The following is a 19,075-nucleotide window of genomic DNA, read 5'->3' as shown; positions in this document are numbered from 1 at the left end:
TCTGCAGCTGAGTATTTCTAGGTCCTCTCCACGGCCCTTGTCGCCGTCAGCATGCATGTCCTCTCCTGCGACTACGCCCACGTATGGCTATAGAGCCCGCGGAGCAGCCGCTCCCATTATCGGCAAGCCGGGGGACACGTCGTCGTTCCCTTCTCGGTTTACCGCTAGGCATTATTAGTCGTCGTTAGCTATGTTTGGATGTTTAGTTATGCATCTAGAAGTAGTAAAATGATAGGATGGAGGGAGCATATTATATTTTACTGAAGATAATTTGGCCGTGTTCTTCTGCAGAGGCCATTGCGTCATCAGCAGCTGATGTGAAATCTTGTACGGCCCACTTGCAGCATACATCCCCCCTGTAAGACTTGCTTTCGTTTGAGCAAAACATTTTTGGGTCAATCAAAAGCAAAGAACACACGCACCCATCCCGTGCACGCAGCTGCCGAGCTAGGGTCTCTGCTGCTGGCGCTGGCTCGCTGGCCACCTCTTCCTGTACGCTTGTGAACCGCAGCGGCTCTGGTGCCGCCGGTAATTCATTAGCCGCAGCGTATCAGTACCAAGATGCAATCAGCAAATGCTCAAACCTAACATTGGAGAATGGAGAACAAGGACCAGCATCCAATACAGGGCATCAAATCTTGCAAAATATGCACCGTTAGAGAAATAGAACATATGTCTACACCACAAAAAGTGTCACTACACGGCAAAACAAACAGCACATGGTGTTTACGAATCGACAAACAATGTAACTTAGCAATGTCGTGATGCTGCGATCATTGGCAAATCTGCTCCACTGCCGCCACGATCTGCGCAGGCTGCACCACGGTGGCGTCCTCCAGGGTCGCGGCGTACGGGGTCGGCACGTCCTGCGACGAAAGGCACATGATGGGGGCATCCAGGTAGTCCCAGAAGTTGTCGATGATGGCGGACCTCAGGCTGGCGCCGATGCCGCCCGTCCGCATGCACTCCTCCACGATCAGCACGCGGTGGGTCTTCTTGATCGAGTTCCCGATCGTGTGCAGATCGAACGGCTTCAGCGACCTGATGTCGATGACCTCGGGGTCGTACCCTTTGTTCACCAGGGTCTTGGCGGCCTGCATCACGTGGTACCTCATGCGGGAGTACGTGAGGATGGTCACGTGCTCACCTGGGCGCACCATCTCAGCCTCCTCCAGGCAGCAGATGTATTCCTCATCAGGGATTTTCTCCTTCAGGTTGTACAGGAGGACGTGCTCAAATAGCACCACAGGGTTCTCACTCCTTATGGCTGCCTTCATCAGGCCCTTAGCATTGTAAGGAGTAGAGCAAGCAACCATTTGAAGGCCGGGGATTGACTGGAAGTACGACTCAAGACGCTGTGAGTGCTCTGCACCGAGCTGACGACCAACACCACCAGGGCCTCGGATCACAATTGGGATCTTGAACTGACCACCTGAAGTGTAGTGGAGCATACCACAGTTGTTCGAGATCTGATTGTAGGCAAGGAGAAGGAAACCCATGTTCATGCCTTCAACAACAGGCCTGAGCCCCTTCATTGCTGCTCCAACCCCCATGCCAGTGAAAGAGTTCTCAGCAATAGGAGTATCAAGAACTCGGAGATCTCCAAACATCTCAGCCAAGCCCTTGGTCACCTTGTATGAACCTCCATAGTGACCAACATCTTCACCCATGACACACACCGTTGGGTCCAAATTCATCTCTTCTATCAAGGCTTCACGAAGGGCCTCAAACATCAGCACCTCATGGCTAAACAGAAGACAAGATCATATGTAATCAGACATATGTAGATAATCATAAGAAACAGAAATCAAACGCAAATTGCATTTCAACATCATGTATTCATAGAGGCAACAACAGCCATCATATACCACAAATTGCATCCCAGAGAACATGTTTATTTATGTTTGTAACCAGCAGGCGAATAGCACATTTTATTGCTGTAACAGAACTTAACAAAGTATATGTTTCTGATTGCCAGTGTTAACCAATTGGTTACTGTTGACAACTCACGACTGTAGTGCAGTGACTGGTTCAAAAAACTGGTGTCCCCTGTTTACCAGTGTACCAATGTACATAGCTGATTATAAAGTCTACGAGTCTACCTAGTTCAAGGTTGTCCCTTACTAGTAGGCTCCGAAAGAGTACATCTAGATGTCAAAAACGAGTCTACTTCTAGTCACAACCATAAATTTTTGACATGGATTGCTTGAGAAGTAAAAGGCACTTACATTCTTAAAAACAATGAAAAAATCTTATTCAAGTAGAGACATAATCATAAAGACAAGTTCATTTTGTCCTGCCAGATACAAACACCATGTAATAGACCCTAATAACCCCAAGGAGTCACCTTACTATTTACACTTTCATTCATGTCTATAACCTGCCAATACAGCTTGCTTAAAGGACTAAGCAGTTTTATAATTCTAATCAATCAATTTACTACTTCAGTTTGAGCCATTCTGAAGGCAAATCCATTAGTACTTCAAAACAGAAGCACCCTGCTAACAAAGTCTATGTACCACGCAAGGTATCGACGACGTTTAAACTCTTACTGATTAACATATCAATGCTTTAGACGGTAAAAAAACTCATGGCCAGGTGTCAAATCTGTTGATACCAGATTTGCATTTGAACTTAAAGAAAAAGAGTCGACGCAAGTTTTCAAATAAACCAGCCACCATATACCACATGGCAGCATAGAGTTTTTCAGCTCTTCTGCCAGCAAGAATGCTCTAGTTGGCTAGTATAACATAATTGGCACATAAAACAATGTTATAATAGCTCTACTATTCTAGCACTAGGTAGAAATCACCATTCATTTACTTATTGTTCTCTCTGAAACATTGAAGGTAGAAGGCAGTGTTCATCGAGAATATGTTTCTCACATCAATAGCCACATCAAATGTGCATGCGCACAAACTGAGGTTGCTTAAACGTGACTGAATTTAAACAAGTGCTGAACTGGTGATCAGGATCACTAGAGTTAGTGAGCAAACCCACCTGGTGGAGTTTGATCTCTCCCATTTGTACCCAACTGGCCAATTCCATGTTTAGCATTAAATTAAGAAATAAAGCCTAGTCTTTCTTGCTGTGCTCACCACTCCCAAATCCAGGTTAACAGAATTGACCATCTAAGCCACACAATTCCAATGTTACTCCACTGAATCTAAAGCATATGTGTCACCGCAGCAGCACCAAGGCAGTGAAAATTCTAAGTAACAAGGTGCCAGCATTCGTTTCAGCTGCAAAAAGGCAGGAGTACCAGTCCTCTGAGCCTACTACTGATGATAAGTCATTGTTACTAGACAGCATTCAGGACAGCTATGCCTGATGATTTGGTTGAATCCGGGGCTAAATCTCATTTATAGCGACACCTAAACCAACCGGAATTGTTTGCAAAAACAAAATTATGACAGATTTGAATTCAGGTTGGCAGCGCACATCTCAGAATCTTACCCGCCAGACTTGGATCCCGCCGCCGCGGCCGCCTCATCCGCCTTCGCCTGCACACGCACAGCAACCCCCACAGAGCAAACAAATCAGCACGACGCGGGAAGCGCGAGCACATCACAGAGAGAGAGAGAGAGAGAGAGAGGATGGAGCCAACACGTAACTGCAACGGCGTTGCGAGCCACCAGCCTGCCTCGCGCCGGGCCCGCTCCTCCCTTCGCCGCCACGGCGGCCACGCGCGCGCTCCTCCTCGCCGCCGCTGCAGAGGCGAAGCGAAGCGCATCGGGATCGGTCAGTCAGCCGCCGCTTCATCAGCAGGCTATCTATCGCGGCACGAGGAGGAGGCAGCTGGGGAGGCTTCGCGGGGAACGTACCTGGGGCGGCGGATCTGGGCTTGGGGGAGGCGACGGCGCCGACGCCGTGCAGCGTGGAGGACGCAGCAGCGGCCGCCATTGGTCCCGTCCCGTCTCGTGTCGCGCTCGCAGAGGGGGTAGCAGCGGCGGGCTGGCGGTGGCGACGGTGGGGGCGCTTTATAGGCTCTCGCTGGCGCCTCGGCGAAGGGCGCGCGGAGGAGGAAGCGAGGCGGGGAAGGCGGAGAGCACGAGGCGAGGCAAGGAGCAGCTTCCTCTCGGCGGCGAGGTGGGGTGGGCGGAGTAGGGAGAGGTAGTCCTCCGCGCGCGGGGTCTATGCGCCGCCGAGGTCGGTGTCCCACCTGGACGGCGGGGATGTGGGTGGGGCGACGGCCAGCTCGCGGCGGGCCCACGCGTCCCGCTCGGGTGTCCACCGGGGGGGCCCGTGGACCGGGCGCAGGTGGGTGGGCGCGAGCCTCGGTTCCATCGACGGCCTCCGCCCTCGTGGTTTTGGATGGACCTCCGCGCGGGCTGGCCCAATAAACATAACGCGTTGGAGGAAGGCTGGCTTTTAGATTGCACTTTACGGCCCAGTAGAGAAGTGGAGTGTATAGGCGGCCGGTAGGGTGGTGGATTCGGCCCAAAGAAGAAAGGGAATTTGGAAGTAATATATTATTTATCCTCTTAAAGGGAAATTTATCCTTTCGGGATATAACAAATAAAGGAGGCTCAACTAACTCCACAGGTGGAACTCCATTTAGTGGTTGTCCCGTGACCATCATATTCCACTTCCAAATTCTGTCACTGTGTCTGCCGCCTCCCTAGCGAGGCGGCGTAGTGGAGGGTTGTCTTGGTTAGCTCGTTCAAAAGATGGGCAAACACCGGCGAAAGTTACGTCGGATCTGCCGGCAATATGACTGCGATGCTCTCGGATGCTGTTACCTTGTTTGAGGTGTTGTCATGATCGGCTACGCATGGTGGCGTGGCCGGCGGTTGTTTTGCTTCCATGAATGCCAATGACGCTATGGTGGCTTGGCTGGAAGTAACCAAGCGCAGGGGTGCTAGTGGCACCATGATGGCATGTCTGGAGACGCTGGCTGCTTCTTGTGCTGCAGGTGTTGAGCTTGGCTGGAGGCGATAATCGCGAAAGGAAAGCTCGTGTCGATGACCCAATCCGACCGAGCGGGGTTTTCCTGTTGAGACTCTTGTCGATATCCCAATCCGACCGGATGGTGGTAACCAGTGGCGGAGGACCCAGTGTGGCGAGATGTGGCGCTCGCCATACCTCGGTCCGCACGCCGCTCGCCCGCCGGCGCCGCCGCCGCCGCCCGCAGGCCGCAGCCCCGCCCCCGCCTCCCGCCGCCCCGCGCGCCGCCGCCCGCCGCCCGCAGGCCGCAGCCCCGCCCCCGCCCGCCCGCCGCCCGCAGCCCCGCGCCCCCGCCCGGCCGCCCCCGCCCCCGCCCGCCCGCCACCCACAGGCCCCACCCCCGCCTGCCCGCCTCCCGCAGCCCCGCGCGCCGCCGGCCGCCGCCCGCCACACCTAAAATTTTGGGCGTCCTCCGCCACTGGTGGTAGCCCAACGCCGTGCGTGGATAAATGGGTTGCGGTGGTGTGCTGGTAGTGGTGGCTAGTCGTTGTTCTTGATTTGAGTGGTGTGGTCGTGTTGATACTCCAATCCAACCGACCTGTGGTTGTTCGGCTAGATTGCAAATTGGAGCTTTTTTTGGTCGTATGTGCGATAAGCTTGGTATGATGAGCATTTTAGCTACTATATTTATATTTGCTAGTTGTAGATGATGTAGTTGTAGGTGCTATAATTGTACTGTTTTTTAGCTTGATTTACCTATAGATTAGATCACTTGTCTCCTTCTTATTAATATAAGCCAAACAGTAAGATTTAGGATTTTTTTTCTAGAAAACAAGAAGTTACACTTCGTATGTTGCAAGGGAGAGGAGCAGAACCTTCTTGCGCCGTTAAGCAAGCAAGCGCACTCACTCCCTGGTGGTCGTACTCGAGCGATCGAGCCCCGTACGGAAAACGGTGCATGCACGCACATGGTCAGGAGTCACATGGACGGACGACGACGACCGGACCGGATAAGAAGAAGAAGAAGAAGGGGTGGATGGCAGACAGAGTGAGAGACAGCAGGAGGGAGCATCCGCTGGGCCAGCCAAAGGCTTATAGGCCAATGAACAAATGACACGCACACGCGCCTTTCCGGCTGGGCTGTTCCTGGGCCTACGAGCCCACAGCATCCTCGCAGCGGCAAAAGACAAGCTGCTGACTGCCTCGGTCATCACGTCCGTAGCATTACAGAAGAGCATAGAAGAAATCTAGAAGCAGCAGCACGTACGGTCCTAGGAGTAGCTTGCTGCCTCTGCCTGCGTGATTGAAAACGTAAGAAAAATAAAAAAAATAAATATTTGAGATTCGATCCATTCGTATCCTAAACTAGAAAAATAATGTAGAAAGACGGATATCCGAATCGATTTTGCTCCTACGGCTGCAGTGCTCGTACGCTTGGCCCGGCCTAAATATCTGCGCCTAACCTGGCCTGCCGCCACCTGTGCTCCATGATTACCAAGAGCCAATCACTTGCTGGGCACGTCACGCCCTCCGTGTGCCACCACCTACTGTACACGTAGTGGCGTGCTTGCAATCACGGTAATTCAAATTGCTGCCGATACTTCTTCACTACTGCTGCTTAGTGTATAGTTTTTTCTGGGTCGGCTGATTAATTACGATGGCATACCACTCTCATTTATTTTCTCCGCAAATTGTTATGTAGAATGCCATTCTACTTCATTTTATTTATCGATTCAATGACCCAAAATATTTACAACTTGCATTCTCGGAGAAACTCCAACAACTTATAATACAAATACTAGGATCCCCCTGCCCCAAGGTGTGCACATGTTTCAATTTGTTAACAAGTGTAATACAGAAACAATTGAATGTAAACATGTTATAAACGACAAGTAGGCGCGCTGGAGATAGCAGAGAAAGGTATAAATAAGATATAAATAATTTACATATATCCTCCGGAATGCAAATATCAGCACGGAACAGTTCGAGTATGATGATCGTGGATCTCCAAATTGACACCAACGGCCAGGATGACAGCTCTGGCACATTACAGTAGGCTACCACATTAGCCCCTCGCTAGAGTGACACTTGTAGCCATGGAGCCCACAAGTTTTTTTTTATACACTCGATTAATTCCCCAATTATTGTCGAGCCACCCATCATGCCATCAAGCCATGATATGAGAACAACGGAAGGAGCCCATTGTGATGTGATGTAAACTCATAATTTGCCTTGGCCTCTAGCACTTCTCACCTCCTCCTAACCTTTCTGTTGTTACTCATAATTTGTTTGATTGCTAAGTCCTTAATAACCTGGCTGCTCCCAAGCAATCATTCTCACAGGATGCAGATTGCAGTGCGAATGGCTTTTGGGCACAAGAGTCCACTGGCCGGGTCATTTCAACTGACCCTGCGGGCTTTGGCCTCGGCGACAAGTGACTGACCGATGTCCACAAAGGGGAGTTCATCAACCTGGCTAGGGTTAGTTTACTTTGTGTTTTGCCATGAACTTGCAAAGCTTGTGTGGCAAATCAGCTGAGCCATCCCATTCTGACTGGATGTGTGAGTCTGCTCAGTGCCCATAGCTGCTATACCTATGAATTGCGGCAAAGTGGTGAAAGGCTTTATCGTAGTACATCAGTCTATTTCGCTAGCAACCACATGGGTGAAATAGTAGCCGTCGGTGCAAAAGGCGCCTCATGTCGTGGTAATAGATGCCATGGATTTTGTTCTTGAGTGGTTTTGGAGTTATCGAATACACTTTCAGGTCGGTTGGGTTCATTGTTTGTTGAGTCGCAAATTGACATCTCTCGTGTTCTAACCCTCGATGGTTTAGATTACAAGTACGGATTATTCCATCTCTGACTGTACATGTTCATTCGGGCCTTGTAAACTCATGTGGCATGCAAAACATTTCCAAAAAGAAAACATTCTATCTCACAAATTGAATCCGATCTTAACATGTGAATTAATATCTTAAAACAGAGCAAGCCAAGTCATGGGGAAAAGGACAGAAAACAAAACCAAAAGCAATTCCCCTTTCAGAAAGCTAACCACAATTCAACCATTCTATCCGCACACCAGCTCCGTATGGCTGAGGAACGAGGACCAAAGTTGATCCATGCATGCTCCCTGGATCACCCTTGTTAGGTTGTGTGGATAGATGCACACCAGTGTGCTCCTAACTCCCTTTTTGAATCCACAGCCATGATTTTTCTCCCATTGCACTTCCATGAGGGCCATATCTATCCCTCCAAGTGACCATGACCAGTAGCTGTCCTTGCCTGCCGGCCAACATGTACTTGTTCAACCAAACCCATCGATCTGGTCTCATCAAACCAAAGCAGTGGGTGCCCCTGCCTCTGCAAATTGCATGCCCAAATTGTTAAAAAAAAATATGGCATGCCCAAGTCCAGCAGCTGCCCTCCCAGTTCAGGCAATGCAACAATCCAATGCACACATCCAGCCACAGGATTAGGAGGGCTGGTAGCACACTGCCGGTGATGGCACTCTTTGCTTGCCCCCCATGTCTGTGCTTGCACTCTCTAGACACACACACACGCACCAATCATTCTCACGCAAAGACAACCACAAACCTGCAACTACACAGCAATTAGCATTTACTACTAGCACAGAAGAATCTGTCTTCCAACTTGGACGAACAGCCGATTATGATGTTTATTCTGTCGAATCGGCTTTGAGATTTGTGCAAGCAGAGTCAGATGGGGTACTAGATAGGGTTTACATGAAGCTCAAAGCAAGATATCACCTTTCTTTTCACTTAGACAACATATTGAATTATTCATCACATATAGCCCTGCTCCTCTATGTATTTTCGCACACAAATAGACCTCTTTTACGGCGCACAATACTACCACTTGGTAGCATGTAGTATAGCAAAGATCCAACCGTCTATTATAAGGGGTAACATTATCATTAGTAACTTAATATAAATTAAGGATAATTTTTATAATTTTTTGCAATTTTGTCTATTGCAACCATTTTTCGCATATAGCAACACTTTTAGGCCGTTGCATCAGGGCTGAAACCTTACAGTGAAGTGAATTTTCCCATATTACCCTTATACTACCTATACTACCTATACTACTAATTAATGTTTCAATGGTATAGAAAAATCTCAACCGTCTGATTTTTACATACGAGTTCTTTTCAGGTACTAGTATATAGTCATACTGTGTGCCGTAAAAATCCTCCACGAATGTACCGTCTAGGATGGTACTAAATGATGTGCTTTGGAATTTCTCATGTTTCATTTGTTCCGCATATGCCACAAATTTCTACGAGTCCTTCTAGCCGAACCCACGATACCGCTAACTTGACTTTAAGATTCGTGCGATCACCGTCAGGTGGAACGATCCAGAGGCTTTTGACTCCAGCACAAATCTCAAAGCCATGCGTTTCCGTGGCACCGTTGGCTGCTTGACAAGTGGTTCCATATCTCTGATTTCTCTAGGCCACATTTTTTTCTTCCTCCTCTTGCCCTGCCTTGCTATAAAAGGAGCTCCCATGCCACATGCCATCCATCGCACTGAACATTCTACAAGCCTCCTCCCTCCCTCTCGCACACGCGCCCAAGCTAGAGCACACCTCGACGCCATAGCCACAGCAACCAAGCTCATGCTCCCTCTCCTGAACATGCAAGCTCCTCCTCCTCCCCCAGAAAGCGGCGGCAAGCAGCAGCAGCAGCACCAGCTGATGAGGACGGTGTCCATCTCCGTCCTGGTGATGTCGCTGCCAGTGCTCTACGTCTCCTTCCTCCACGTCCCGCCGGCCGCCCTCTTCAGGGACACCACCTTCTGGTTCCTCATGTCCAACTCCATCATCATCGTCATTGCCGCCGACTCCGGCATGCTCTTCTTCCGCTCCTCCTCATCCGCCGCCTCATGCTCGTCGTCTGACGATGACGATGGCGGCATCGTCCCCTTCGCCGTCTCCGGCGGCGAGCCGGTGGCCGTCAAGAACGGGTACGCGTTGTCGATGGGCATCTCTGTCTCCGACGAGGTGGTCGTTCAGAACCAAGATTTGGTTGTGATGGAGCATGGTGACCTGTCGGCGATCGCCGAGAACGACGACCACGCGTACGCATTGGTTGCCAGAGAAGACCAAGCAGAACGAGTGGTGGCGAGCACGCCGGAGAGCAGAGACATTATCGTAAGCCCGTCCACCGCCGCCGGTGAGTTCGTGCCCGTCAAGAACGTCGACGTCGGGGAAATCGTGCCAGCAGCGAGGCCAAGAAGGCTGGCGGCGAGCCGGAGCCTCGCTGCGCGGGAGGAGCGGCCGACGACGGCAAGGCGGCGGCGCGGCCACAGGCCGTCGCACTCGCACGCGCTCGTCCCCGTGCAGGACAAGAGCGTGGTGGTGAGCGAGGAGAAGCACCTCCGCCGGGCGGCGACGGACAGGCGGCCATCGCCGGCGGAGGAGGAGATCGAAAAGGAGAGCGAGTACTCGAAGCTGTCGGACGAGGAGCTGAACCGGCGCGTGGAGGAGTTCATCACCAGGTTCAACCGGGAGATCAGGCTGCAGCTGGAGAAGGAACAAGCGGCCGCCGCCTGACGACGCCCTGACGCCATGCAAATCAATCAAGCTCTCAAATCCAAGCTCCATGCCATGTCCGCGTCGATGCTGCTAGTTGCTAGGACCTTGGAGAATTTTTGTTCGCGTGTGTGCTGCGCTTGTACTGGTAGCTGGTAGCTTCTTCTCCGTCCGATGGCTCCTCTTAATTCTAGTCCGCTGTTGCAGCAGAGCAGTGAGGTGAGGGAGAGGGACATGGTGAAATCAAGCTCCGAGTGAGATCTGTACATCAAGAACGGAGACGACGACGACGATGAGCACTCCAAGATCGATCGAGATCGTACGTGTAGCAGAGGATCTTCGATCCTGCACGCACGCGTGCGTGGGAATAAATTAAAGAGGATGCAGAGCAAGATGTGGAGAGTTGTATAATCAATTAGCTTGGTGGCCGGCTGGTTGCAAGTGTCCTCTGCGTACGTCCTGCTCCAAGATCGCCTTCGTCCTGTAGCTGTAGCTGTGGGAGGATGATCATAGAGGGGTCGGCCCTGCTGCAAAAACTCTAGCCCTGTTTGAAACGCAAAAATTTTGGTCTCCCAACTTCTGTATGGACCGAATTGTTCCGAGTGAAAATACTGCAGAATTCATTCATATGTTCGAAACTTGGCTTTATTCAGTTGCCTCTGTAAAAGAAGAAATGATGAGCATGCAAAGAAACAAAACTTCAAAATTTGAGTAAATTATCAGAATCCAAAATTGCACTTCGTTACTTCTGAAATCATGTTTGCAACTACGTTAGCTGCAGCTTCCTTTTTCTCCTCATCTCCCGGCAGAATATAAAACCACACGTCAAGATTTGCAGTACGCGTCAGGGACGGCGGATCTTCTTCGGCCATCAACTGAAGATCACATCAAAACAGTACCGCTACAGTAATGTTTCTGAACCTCTGACAGCGACAAGATCTTGAGCTCGGGATCTCTAATCTTCAAGGAGTACGGGAATTTTTTTAATGGCTCCGGGATAGAATCTAAATCCCTTGTTTTGTATTCTCTTGTTAGTTTGGCAAGACATGGGGATCCTGATGCAGGGGAGGAGGAGCAGGCTGGATGTATTCTGAAGGAATCGAACAGTGATGCATGCTTGTCATCCACAGTAACCTGCAACTGGACTAATGGTGATGGTTACTCATAAGTAGGGTGGTGTGACCTGCCACTGACAGGTGGGGACGGCTTGGGTGGTGTAGCACTGTGAGTACAGTTTTGTTGATTGGGGATGACTTAGATATTTGTTTTGAGAAACATGGTTTAAGCATGATTATGCCTACCTGTTTAGGCATACATATGAAATATTTGATTTTCAAGTATGAGCAAATTGCGACTTATATGCCCCAAAAAGCCATTTTCAAACAGAAACAAAGTTTGAAATTAATTGTAACCATGTACTAGTTACCAGATACCTCTAGCAGTTACTTTATAATTTGTTGGCTTATGATTGATTGCTAGAGAGTCGTAGTAGTTATCACCCAACCGTAATAATCTAGAAGAGAATTAAGCGTTGACATACTGCCACTGAACCCTATCTGTCGCGTTACGTGTGCACTCGTGCCACACGAGACTATAAATCTAAGCTTAATTGTGTGGTCTGATGAACTACATGCAGTAATCATTCACTCTCCAGCTTGAGTTGAGTTGTATCAAATCATTCACATCTGTTTTTTAATTGGAAAAATGTTAATGTTTGCAAATTCAATTTGGAAGTGTACATCGCAAAGTTAACAGTGGTACGTGTTTTGCTGCTATTGGTCCTAAACTGAGTAAGGCCTCGGTTTGGAATGGAGCAATTTGATAGGAGCACGTGTAGTCACCCTGGTCGCCCCACTAATGCTCTAGAATTTCATTTCATTTCAATAGTTACATCATGCATGGTTGGGCTATTGTAATGCATATTTTTAGATTCATTAACATTTCCAATAAATGCAAGTTATGAGTATTCTTAGAATAATTTTCTTACAGAACTATGTAAATTGTTAGGATGTTATCTTGATCAACCATTGGGGAAAACTTTTAAAATTGTTTTGGCGCCATATATTCTTCCTATATATGTGAGAACTCTCACACATCAGCATGCATCCCTACGCCTAAGCATGTGGCCAAATTGGATTTAGTTCATTTATTATATAACATAACTAGCAGCTAGCTAGCCAAACCATATCATCTTGAGATCAAAAGGCTGATTTGATGGATCTGTAAAAGCTGAAATGGAATAATGCTTTCCTCATCCCATGCATACACATCCATGGCTGCCTAGGAGATAAGGCACATGAGCCATGCTCTTGCAACAATCTCCATCTTTGAAATTGTTAACCATGCACAAACATACAAGCAACGAGACAACCATGCTTTTGTGTCCATATCTTGCCTTGACTACCTTCCACAAGAGACGTATCTTTACATTGACCCCATTGCACACTCCATTGTGACACACACATGATTGGAGCAAGGTAAAAGGACAGGGCAGTTTAACCTAACAATAACCTAATTTGCTTACCAAGTGGTGATACTTTTTTTGTTGTTTACTCCGAGAAAGTGTCAAAGTGCACAATTGTTTAGTTTATCTTCAAAAAGGCAAATTTCACTTCTCTTTTCAGAAACTGGTGCATGGTTCATTGTTTCTGATCCTTGTTGCTTCAAATGCTCTCTAGCTTGGGTCTCAAACAATCTAGAGATCGACACGTTGTGAAACTTGGCGCCCGTATGTTGGACTCTTGATGCCAATTAAGAGCACACCTGCCTTAAAAGAGACCTGCTTTGACAACTAATTGCGTGTGGCTATGACGGGAGCTAGCTGTCTGTGTTGTACGACACTTAAATCTGATTTCCTGAGTACAATGGCAACAGTAGCCTGATGGCTATATATATGTGTAGGTTGAAAAACTAGCTAGGACCGAAAGCGAACAATGTAAATCAGCTTAAAATCTTAAATTTCATGGTGTGGTGCATATGCTTGTTTCATCATTAACTTTTTTGCGGAAAAAGGGGCTTCAGTTCTCAAGGGTATAATACTATTCATTCACAAGCAAAAGTCCCGAAATTCAGCAATAAAATGACCGCTCGAGTTTAAAAGGTTACTCGCATTACCAAAATTGCATTGCCAAATGAAGCAAATTCCCTAGAGGGTGTAGCTTATCCAAGATTGGCCAGTAGTAGAGCTGAGCATCCAACCAAATCTACCCATTTGCAAAAAAAAAAACAAAGAGAAAAGAGAGGAAACAAACAAACACACACAATTGTCCTTGGACGGATGGGGTGTCGACACGTGGCGCGCAGCCGGCTGCCCTCTTGTGACTTGACCTGCTGGACGCCGCGAGGCACGAGGCGATAGAGGCGTCGCCAAGTTGGTGCGGTGCCTGCCATGCCGGGCACGGCCCTCGCTTTTCCTAGCAAGATCATCCTCAATCACAGAGCCTGGCCATGCCTCCATTGACGGAGACAAACGTACGTATACACCGCTACGACTGCATCATATTTTTATTTCAGCAAAAAGCTAGCTTGGATCATCTTGTTGGAAGAACACACGCGCACACTTGGCTTGCTCCATACTTACTAACCTCCAGAGGTTATTAGACATTTACGACCACCCGCAAATTTCACCTACCGTGTCTGTGTGATGTGTAGTATGAGTAATAGTGGTCACAGTTCGAATCCCAGTAACTATATATATTAGTAAATTTATTCTAATTTTTTCAATTAATTGTTTGACCTCTAGTGTTCGAGTTTGGTTTAGATAAGCAGGACGGATGTTGTGCAAAATATGTTTCTAAAAGCTATTAAAGTTAGAAGGGAAAAGCTAGGACACATCCGGCTGCATTGCGGCGAGGTAATATTACTGCTGCAAATTACCTGTCAACGCAGGCATACAATTAATCTGCAATGTTGAATGCATACACACGAGATAATATAAATATCTTATGACTACGCTTTGGAGAACTAATCCACCAGAGTCGTCAGGCAATGCTTCTTCAGAGAAAGGAGATAGCATTGCATGGACACATAGTCAATGTCAGTAGCTAGATGCAAAGCGGACACCCTCTACGGTCCTGTCCGGAGAAGATGGGCCAAGCTCGTTTATACGGAATACCAAGTGTTGATGCAGGCCCCTTCTACGACATCGTTTTCACTTTCCAGGTCGATGCAGAAGAAAAGGTCATAGCAGCAGCAGCAGAAGAAGAAAGTGACGTAATGCAGCTTGACAGCGTGTGCATGCAACATGGTCCCATTGGATCATGATTATAATTTTGATAATTATGTGACAATATAATCAATGGGGCTAACGAGAGTTTGTGAGCTTGTTTATAGTTTGTAGGATTTCTAGATCCTATAGATGGAGTCTAATCCATATACAAGACAGTCGAAATCACAGTCAAGACGTCCAAGCTAAGACAGTCCAAATGATCGCTTCGACGATTTGGACAAGTGGCAGAAACATTTAAAGGACCGGTTGACCGACGCCCATAAAAAACAATGGGTCGATACATTGTAAGTTCAAATGATGATCAAGTACAGAAATATCAGGAGGACCGTTAAACCGACCACATGACCGGTTTAACCAACGCTCACAGAGAAGCCATCGTTGCAATTGTCGTTTAGATTGCCCGAGAGATTTGGGAGTTAACTCCTCAAGAAGTTCTCTACGACCGGTTAAACCGACGCTCGTCGGTGCAAGGCGTTAGTGCAATGACGTCAGCATAAGGAGAATGTTGGAGTTCAACGGTTAGCATGTAGGCTAAGTGTGACTGGCTAAACCGACAGTGGCGACCGGTTTAACCGACGCTTCAGGCTTTTTAACAGAAAAGCTAGCAATGGTTAGGAGCGGATCTCTACTCTATATAAGGTCTCAACCCGAGTTATTTGAGGCTGCTGGAGTTCTTGAGAAGCTACAGAAACTCTGCTGAGGTGTAGTGCTAGACTAGCTCTAGAGAGAGTGTGAGAGCAAGGTGTTGTGACCTTGTACTGGTTTTTAACTGATTTTTAAGTGAACCTCAAGCTTGTATCTCGGTGTGTCGACCCCTTGGAGTCTTTGTGGCTCGTCGGTAAGTCTTCGATGCTCCAGCTTGGTGTGGAGCGACGATGGCTTTGTGCGGGGGACGAGGAGACCCCTCCTTCGTGAGAAACTCCGTAGTGAAGGCGACATCAAGGTGACCGGGAGACTTGGCGTGAGCCTTAGTGGTCGAGCCTTTGTGGCAAGTCAAGAGAGCCTCGGAAGAGACTTGATAACCGGAAAGCAATACTCTTAGCGTGTGCTTCAACAACGTGGATTAGGGATGGCTTAGTGCCTACCGATACCACAGGATAAATCCTCACGTCAAGAGTTTGCTTTCTCTCATCCACTCCTTTATATTTCTGCATTACTCTTGCAACTTGTGTGCCTTTACTTTACTTTCTTAGTGTAGTATGTTGCTAGGATTGGCTATAAGTTGCAAAACTCTTTAGGATTGGGGTTTCACACTAGTTAAATCTTAGTTGTACATCTAGATAGCATGATCTAGTTTTTTTTTGTGCAATCTAATTTGAGCATAAGGTTTTAAAATTGCCTAATTCACCCCCTCCCTCTCTTAGGCTACGAGCACCCATTCCTTTCAGCATGACATGATTAGAAGAAATCTTGGGGTGTAGCAGGTTATTAGCAACATGTGGCTGCAAAAGTACCCAACTTGTAAAGAAATCCGTACAACTAGCACAGTTCATACACAGCTATATAGTTTAAGCAATCAACTATTGTTTTGATATACTCCCTCCGTCCTAAAATATAAGGCATTGAAGAATTCCTATGGTATTTTAAAAACTAATTATTTCTAGCCAACCATGAAATCAGCAATATGACAACCAAGTAAGGCATTAAATAGAGATATATACGCTATTCCTCATCTCCTTAATATGTCATGGATGCCCTATATTACAGGATAGAGGAGTACGCATCAAGGCCTCTAAGGCCAATCTCAATGCAAGTTTCATAGGAGTTTCATCCTCATTAAATGGCATGCCACATAGGTAAAATTGGTGATATGGCATATAATTTATGAAGAGAGAGAGAGAGAGTTGTGTTTCATGGGGTTGAAACTTGGTGTACATATTTACCAAGACTATGAAACTAGAATAGAATCCCCACTAAGAGCAATTAGTTTCATCATCATAATTTTCTTGATCTCATATGGCCATGCCAAATGTGCTAGTAATTAATTTAGGTACAATTTCTAGTGGTTACACAATTCTTGCGGCACATTTAATCTCAACATTATACAACAATTAAATGCTATGTCCAACATATGAAATGGGTTAAGCGAAACTATGTATTATATTGTGAGAGATGGTTTCATTCATCAACCTAAACCTCTAAAGATGATGTGGCACTCTATGTAATCGTGTCATGAAACATTCCATTGATAATACTTGTCTAACAAGTCAAGTTTAGTGAGTAGTGGTTGGCGATGTGTTCATCAATAATGCAGCACATGTGGTGACTTCGTGAAAGCAATCATCTCATAAGGGGGTAGGGTATGCGTGTGACCGCGTATAGAGATGAGTGTATCTATATTTGCATTGTGTTTCAAAAAATGTCAATATTCTTTTTGAGTCGTGTATCTTATTTTCGTTTCCCTCCCGAGCAGTGGAGACAGGCCGACCGACCTTGTTTGGTAGCGGTCACCCGCTAATAAACAAATCCACCCACGCTATATTAGCTAGGTTTCAATCAAACTGTGTCTTATTGCCTGGACTCATACATGACGACCAAACTGGCAGGTATTTACGAACAGTACGAGATACTCCTATATAGTATCCAATATTTGACGACCCAACCCAAACGATCTGCTACCAAATTTGTCGATCCCTAGGCACGGGACACACACGACACGAGCAGCTCAACGTGGCCGCATCAGCGCGTGGCGGGGACAGCCCGGGGCCCTCGCCGTCGTCCGACAGGACGGGAGTTCATCGAAGGGCCATGATGGAAATGGAAGAGGGGTCTCTGGAACATGCCGTAGCAGCCACACACTGTCTCGTGATCATCTCATCATCTCCCGGCCGGAGTGATCATGCATGAGTCTATCATCGTCGTCGTCGTCGTGTTTAGCTCCCCGGTGATTAGATTAGATGCAGCAATCGATCAGCTCGAGTTGGACCACCGGACGTGTGTCGGGAGGAGCATGGGTATACGTAGGAGTATGAAACAGAGGTTACTTCGGGCCTGATGCCTGATGAGTGGTTGCTGGAAGTGGCTGGTAGCTGTACTGCAAGGTGATCCGACTTGCTGACAGTTGACTCACTGCAGGCCAGGCACAAGTTTATTAGAGACAAGCAGAATTATATAGAGAGCAACCGTAATCATGGTACTACAGTGATTATTCATCTTGGTACGCCAGTGTTTTTTTATTTGTTTTTAGTTATGTCTTTAAATGTTTTCCATTAACAATTGTGACTCTCGCTCACCGGCCAGAGTGTGGCGCCAACCTCACCCCGACAGCTCGGAGCCGGGGTGAAGATTTTAAGAACAATGGAAGGAAACCTAGGCATGAGAGCAGCCTACACGCCGTTGCATGCTCGCCCAAACGCAGCAACCTACCGGCCGGGCCATGGTGGCTCAGCCGCTGAAAGGCCTCTAGCTAGCGGCTAGCGGCTACGACGCCGCCCCTACCAGCGCGCACATGGGGCGGAGGCCGGCCGGCGGCGCAAGGCGACGCCGCGGCCGCCGCACACCTGGCGCCGGCCGCGGCCACGAGCGGGCTCGGGCGCTCCGGTGGCGAGGTGAAAGAGAGGAAATATCTGGGACGGCGACGTGCCGGCCGAAGGCGACCGCTCCCCGACCGGTACACGACGCCCACAATAATGCAGCGGACAGGGACCCGGCGCCGGCGCATTGCTGGCCCCGCCGGAGGCTCTAGAAGCCTCCGCGCGGGCAGCCGGGGCCCCCGGCCGGCCCGGCGGCGCACAGACTACAGGAGCTGGGTGGCGATGCAGCATTGCTTGCTTTGCTGCATACCGTACTGGTATCATTCAGAGATGAGGCTCTCTGAAATATTACCTATTTCAGAGAGAGAGAGAGAGAGCGAGCGAGCGAGGTACTGGTATCATTCAGGTGGTTTCTAATTCCTGACATGCACAGCACAGCCGCGTCACCTGTCAAGTTAGGTTCCCCTTACCCTCCTCTGTTTCTCGTTGTTTCGAATTGACCCTCCGCATCTTCTTCTCTTTGCACGCAGTTCCTTCCTTTGACTGCCTTTATGGATAACTTGTACAGCGAACAATGATCTTTCTCAAGGAGCTCTAACCGACCAGCGTCAACTGATAATTCATAGCATTTTTAGAGGCAGCAGAACTGCACTCACTATGGATAACTTTGACAGCGGAGAATACGGTATGTACCATCTGAGGTCAGCGCATCCAAGATCATGCAAACTTTTTTACACCATCCAGTGATACAGACGCCAAGTACGCTGGCGAGTAGCGAGCGTGGCAAAGAGAGCATGCATTGAAGTGGATCGGTTAAAACCTGTTGCTGATAGAGGCGGTAGCGGAACTGGAGAGAAAATTAAAGTGGAGCCATACAAATATATGGAATAGTCAATTTAATGCTTAAACTTTCAGCCGAAGCTGAACTTCGTCAC

The 19,075-nt window shown here is 48.1% G+C and overlaps 2 protein-coding genes across 2 annotated transcripts; one reads left to right on the top strand and one right to left on the bottom strand.

The window, feature by feature from the left end:
• Nucleotides 1–598: 598 nt before the first annotated feature.
• Nucleotides 599–4,126, bottom strand: LOC112884848 (pyruvate dehydrogenase E1 component subunit beta-3, chloroplastic). Its single transcript, XM_025950455.1, has 4 exons — nt 3,825–4,126; nt 3,615–3,709; nt 3,457–3,503; nt 599–1,746 (listed from the first exon to the last, which is right to left on the bottom strand). The coding sequence occupies exons 1-4, from the start codon at nt 3,901–3,903 to the stop codon at nt 774–776; spliced, it is 1,194 nt and encodes a 397-aa protein (XP_025806240.1). The 5' UTR covers nt 3,904–4,126; the 3' UTR covers nt 599–773.
• A 5,316-nt stretch (nt 4,127–9,442) lies between these two features.
• On the top strand, nt 9,443–11,066 carry LOC112884851. Its single transcript, XM_025950457.1, has one exon. It carries the CDS (start codon nt 9,525–9,527, stop codon nt 10,458–10,460), a length of 936 nt encoding a protein of 311 aa, XP_025806242.1. The 5' UTR covers nt 9,443–9,524; the 3' UTR covers nt 10,461–11,066.
• The last annotated feature ends 8,009 nt before the right edge of the window (nt 11,067–19,075 follow it).

The sequence above is a fragment of the Panicum hallii genome, chromosome 3 (assembly GCF_002211085.1).
Source record: "Panicum hallii strain FIL2 chromosome 3, PHallii_v3.1, whole genome shotgun sequence".
NCBI lineage: Eukaryota > Viridiplantae > Streptophyta > Magnoliopsida > Poales > Poaceae > Panicum > Panicum hallii.
This window is presented reverse-complemented; position numbering and strand designations above follow the sequence as displayed.

Excerpts from the sequence above, each read along its gene's own strand:
- LOC112884848 (XM_025950455.1), bottom strand. The coding sequence starts at position 3,903 with ATGGCGGCCGCTGCTGCGTCCTCCACGCTGCACGGCGTCGGCGCCGTC. Across the intron at positions 3,710-3,824 it reads GCCCAGATCCGCCGCCCCAG|CGGCGGCGAGGAGGAGCGCG; the intron begins GTACGTTCCCCG and ends TCGCCTCTGCAG. Across the intron at positions 3,504-3,614 it reads TGGCTCGCAACGCCGTTGCA|GCGAAGGCGGATGAGGCGGC; the intron begins GTTACGTGTTGG and ends GTGCGTGTGCAG.
- LOC112884851 (XM_025950457.1), top strand. The coding sequence starts at position 9,525 with ATGCTCCCTCTCCTGAACATGCAAGCTCCTCCTCCTCCCCCAGAAAGC.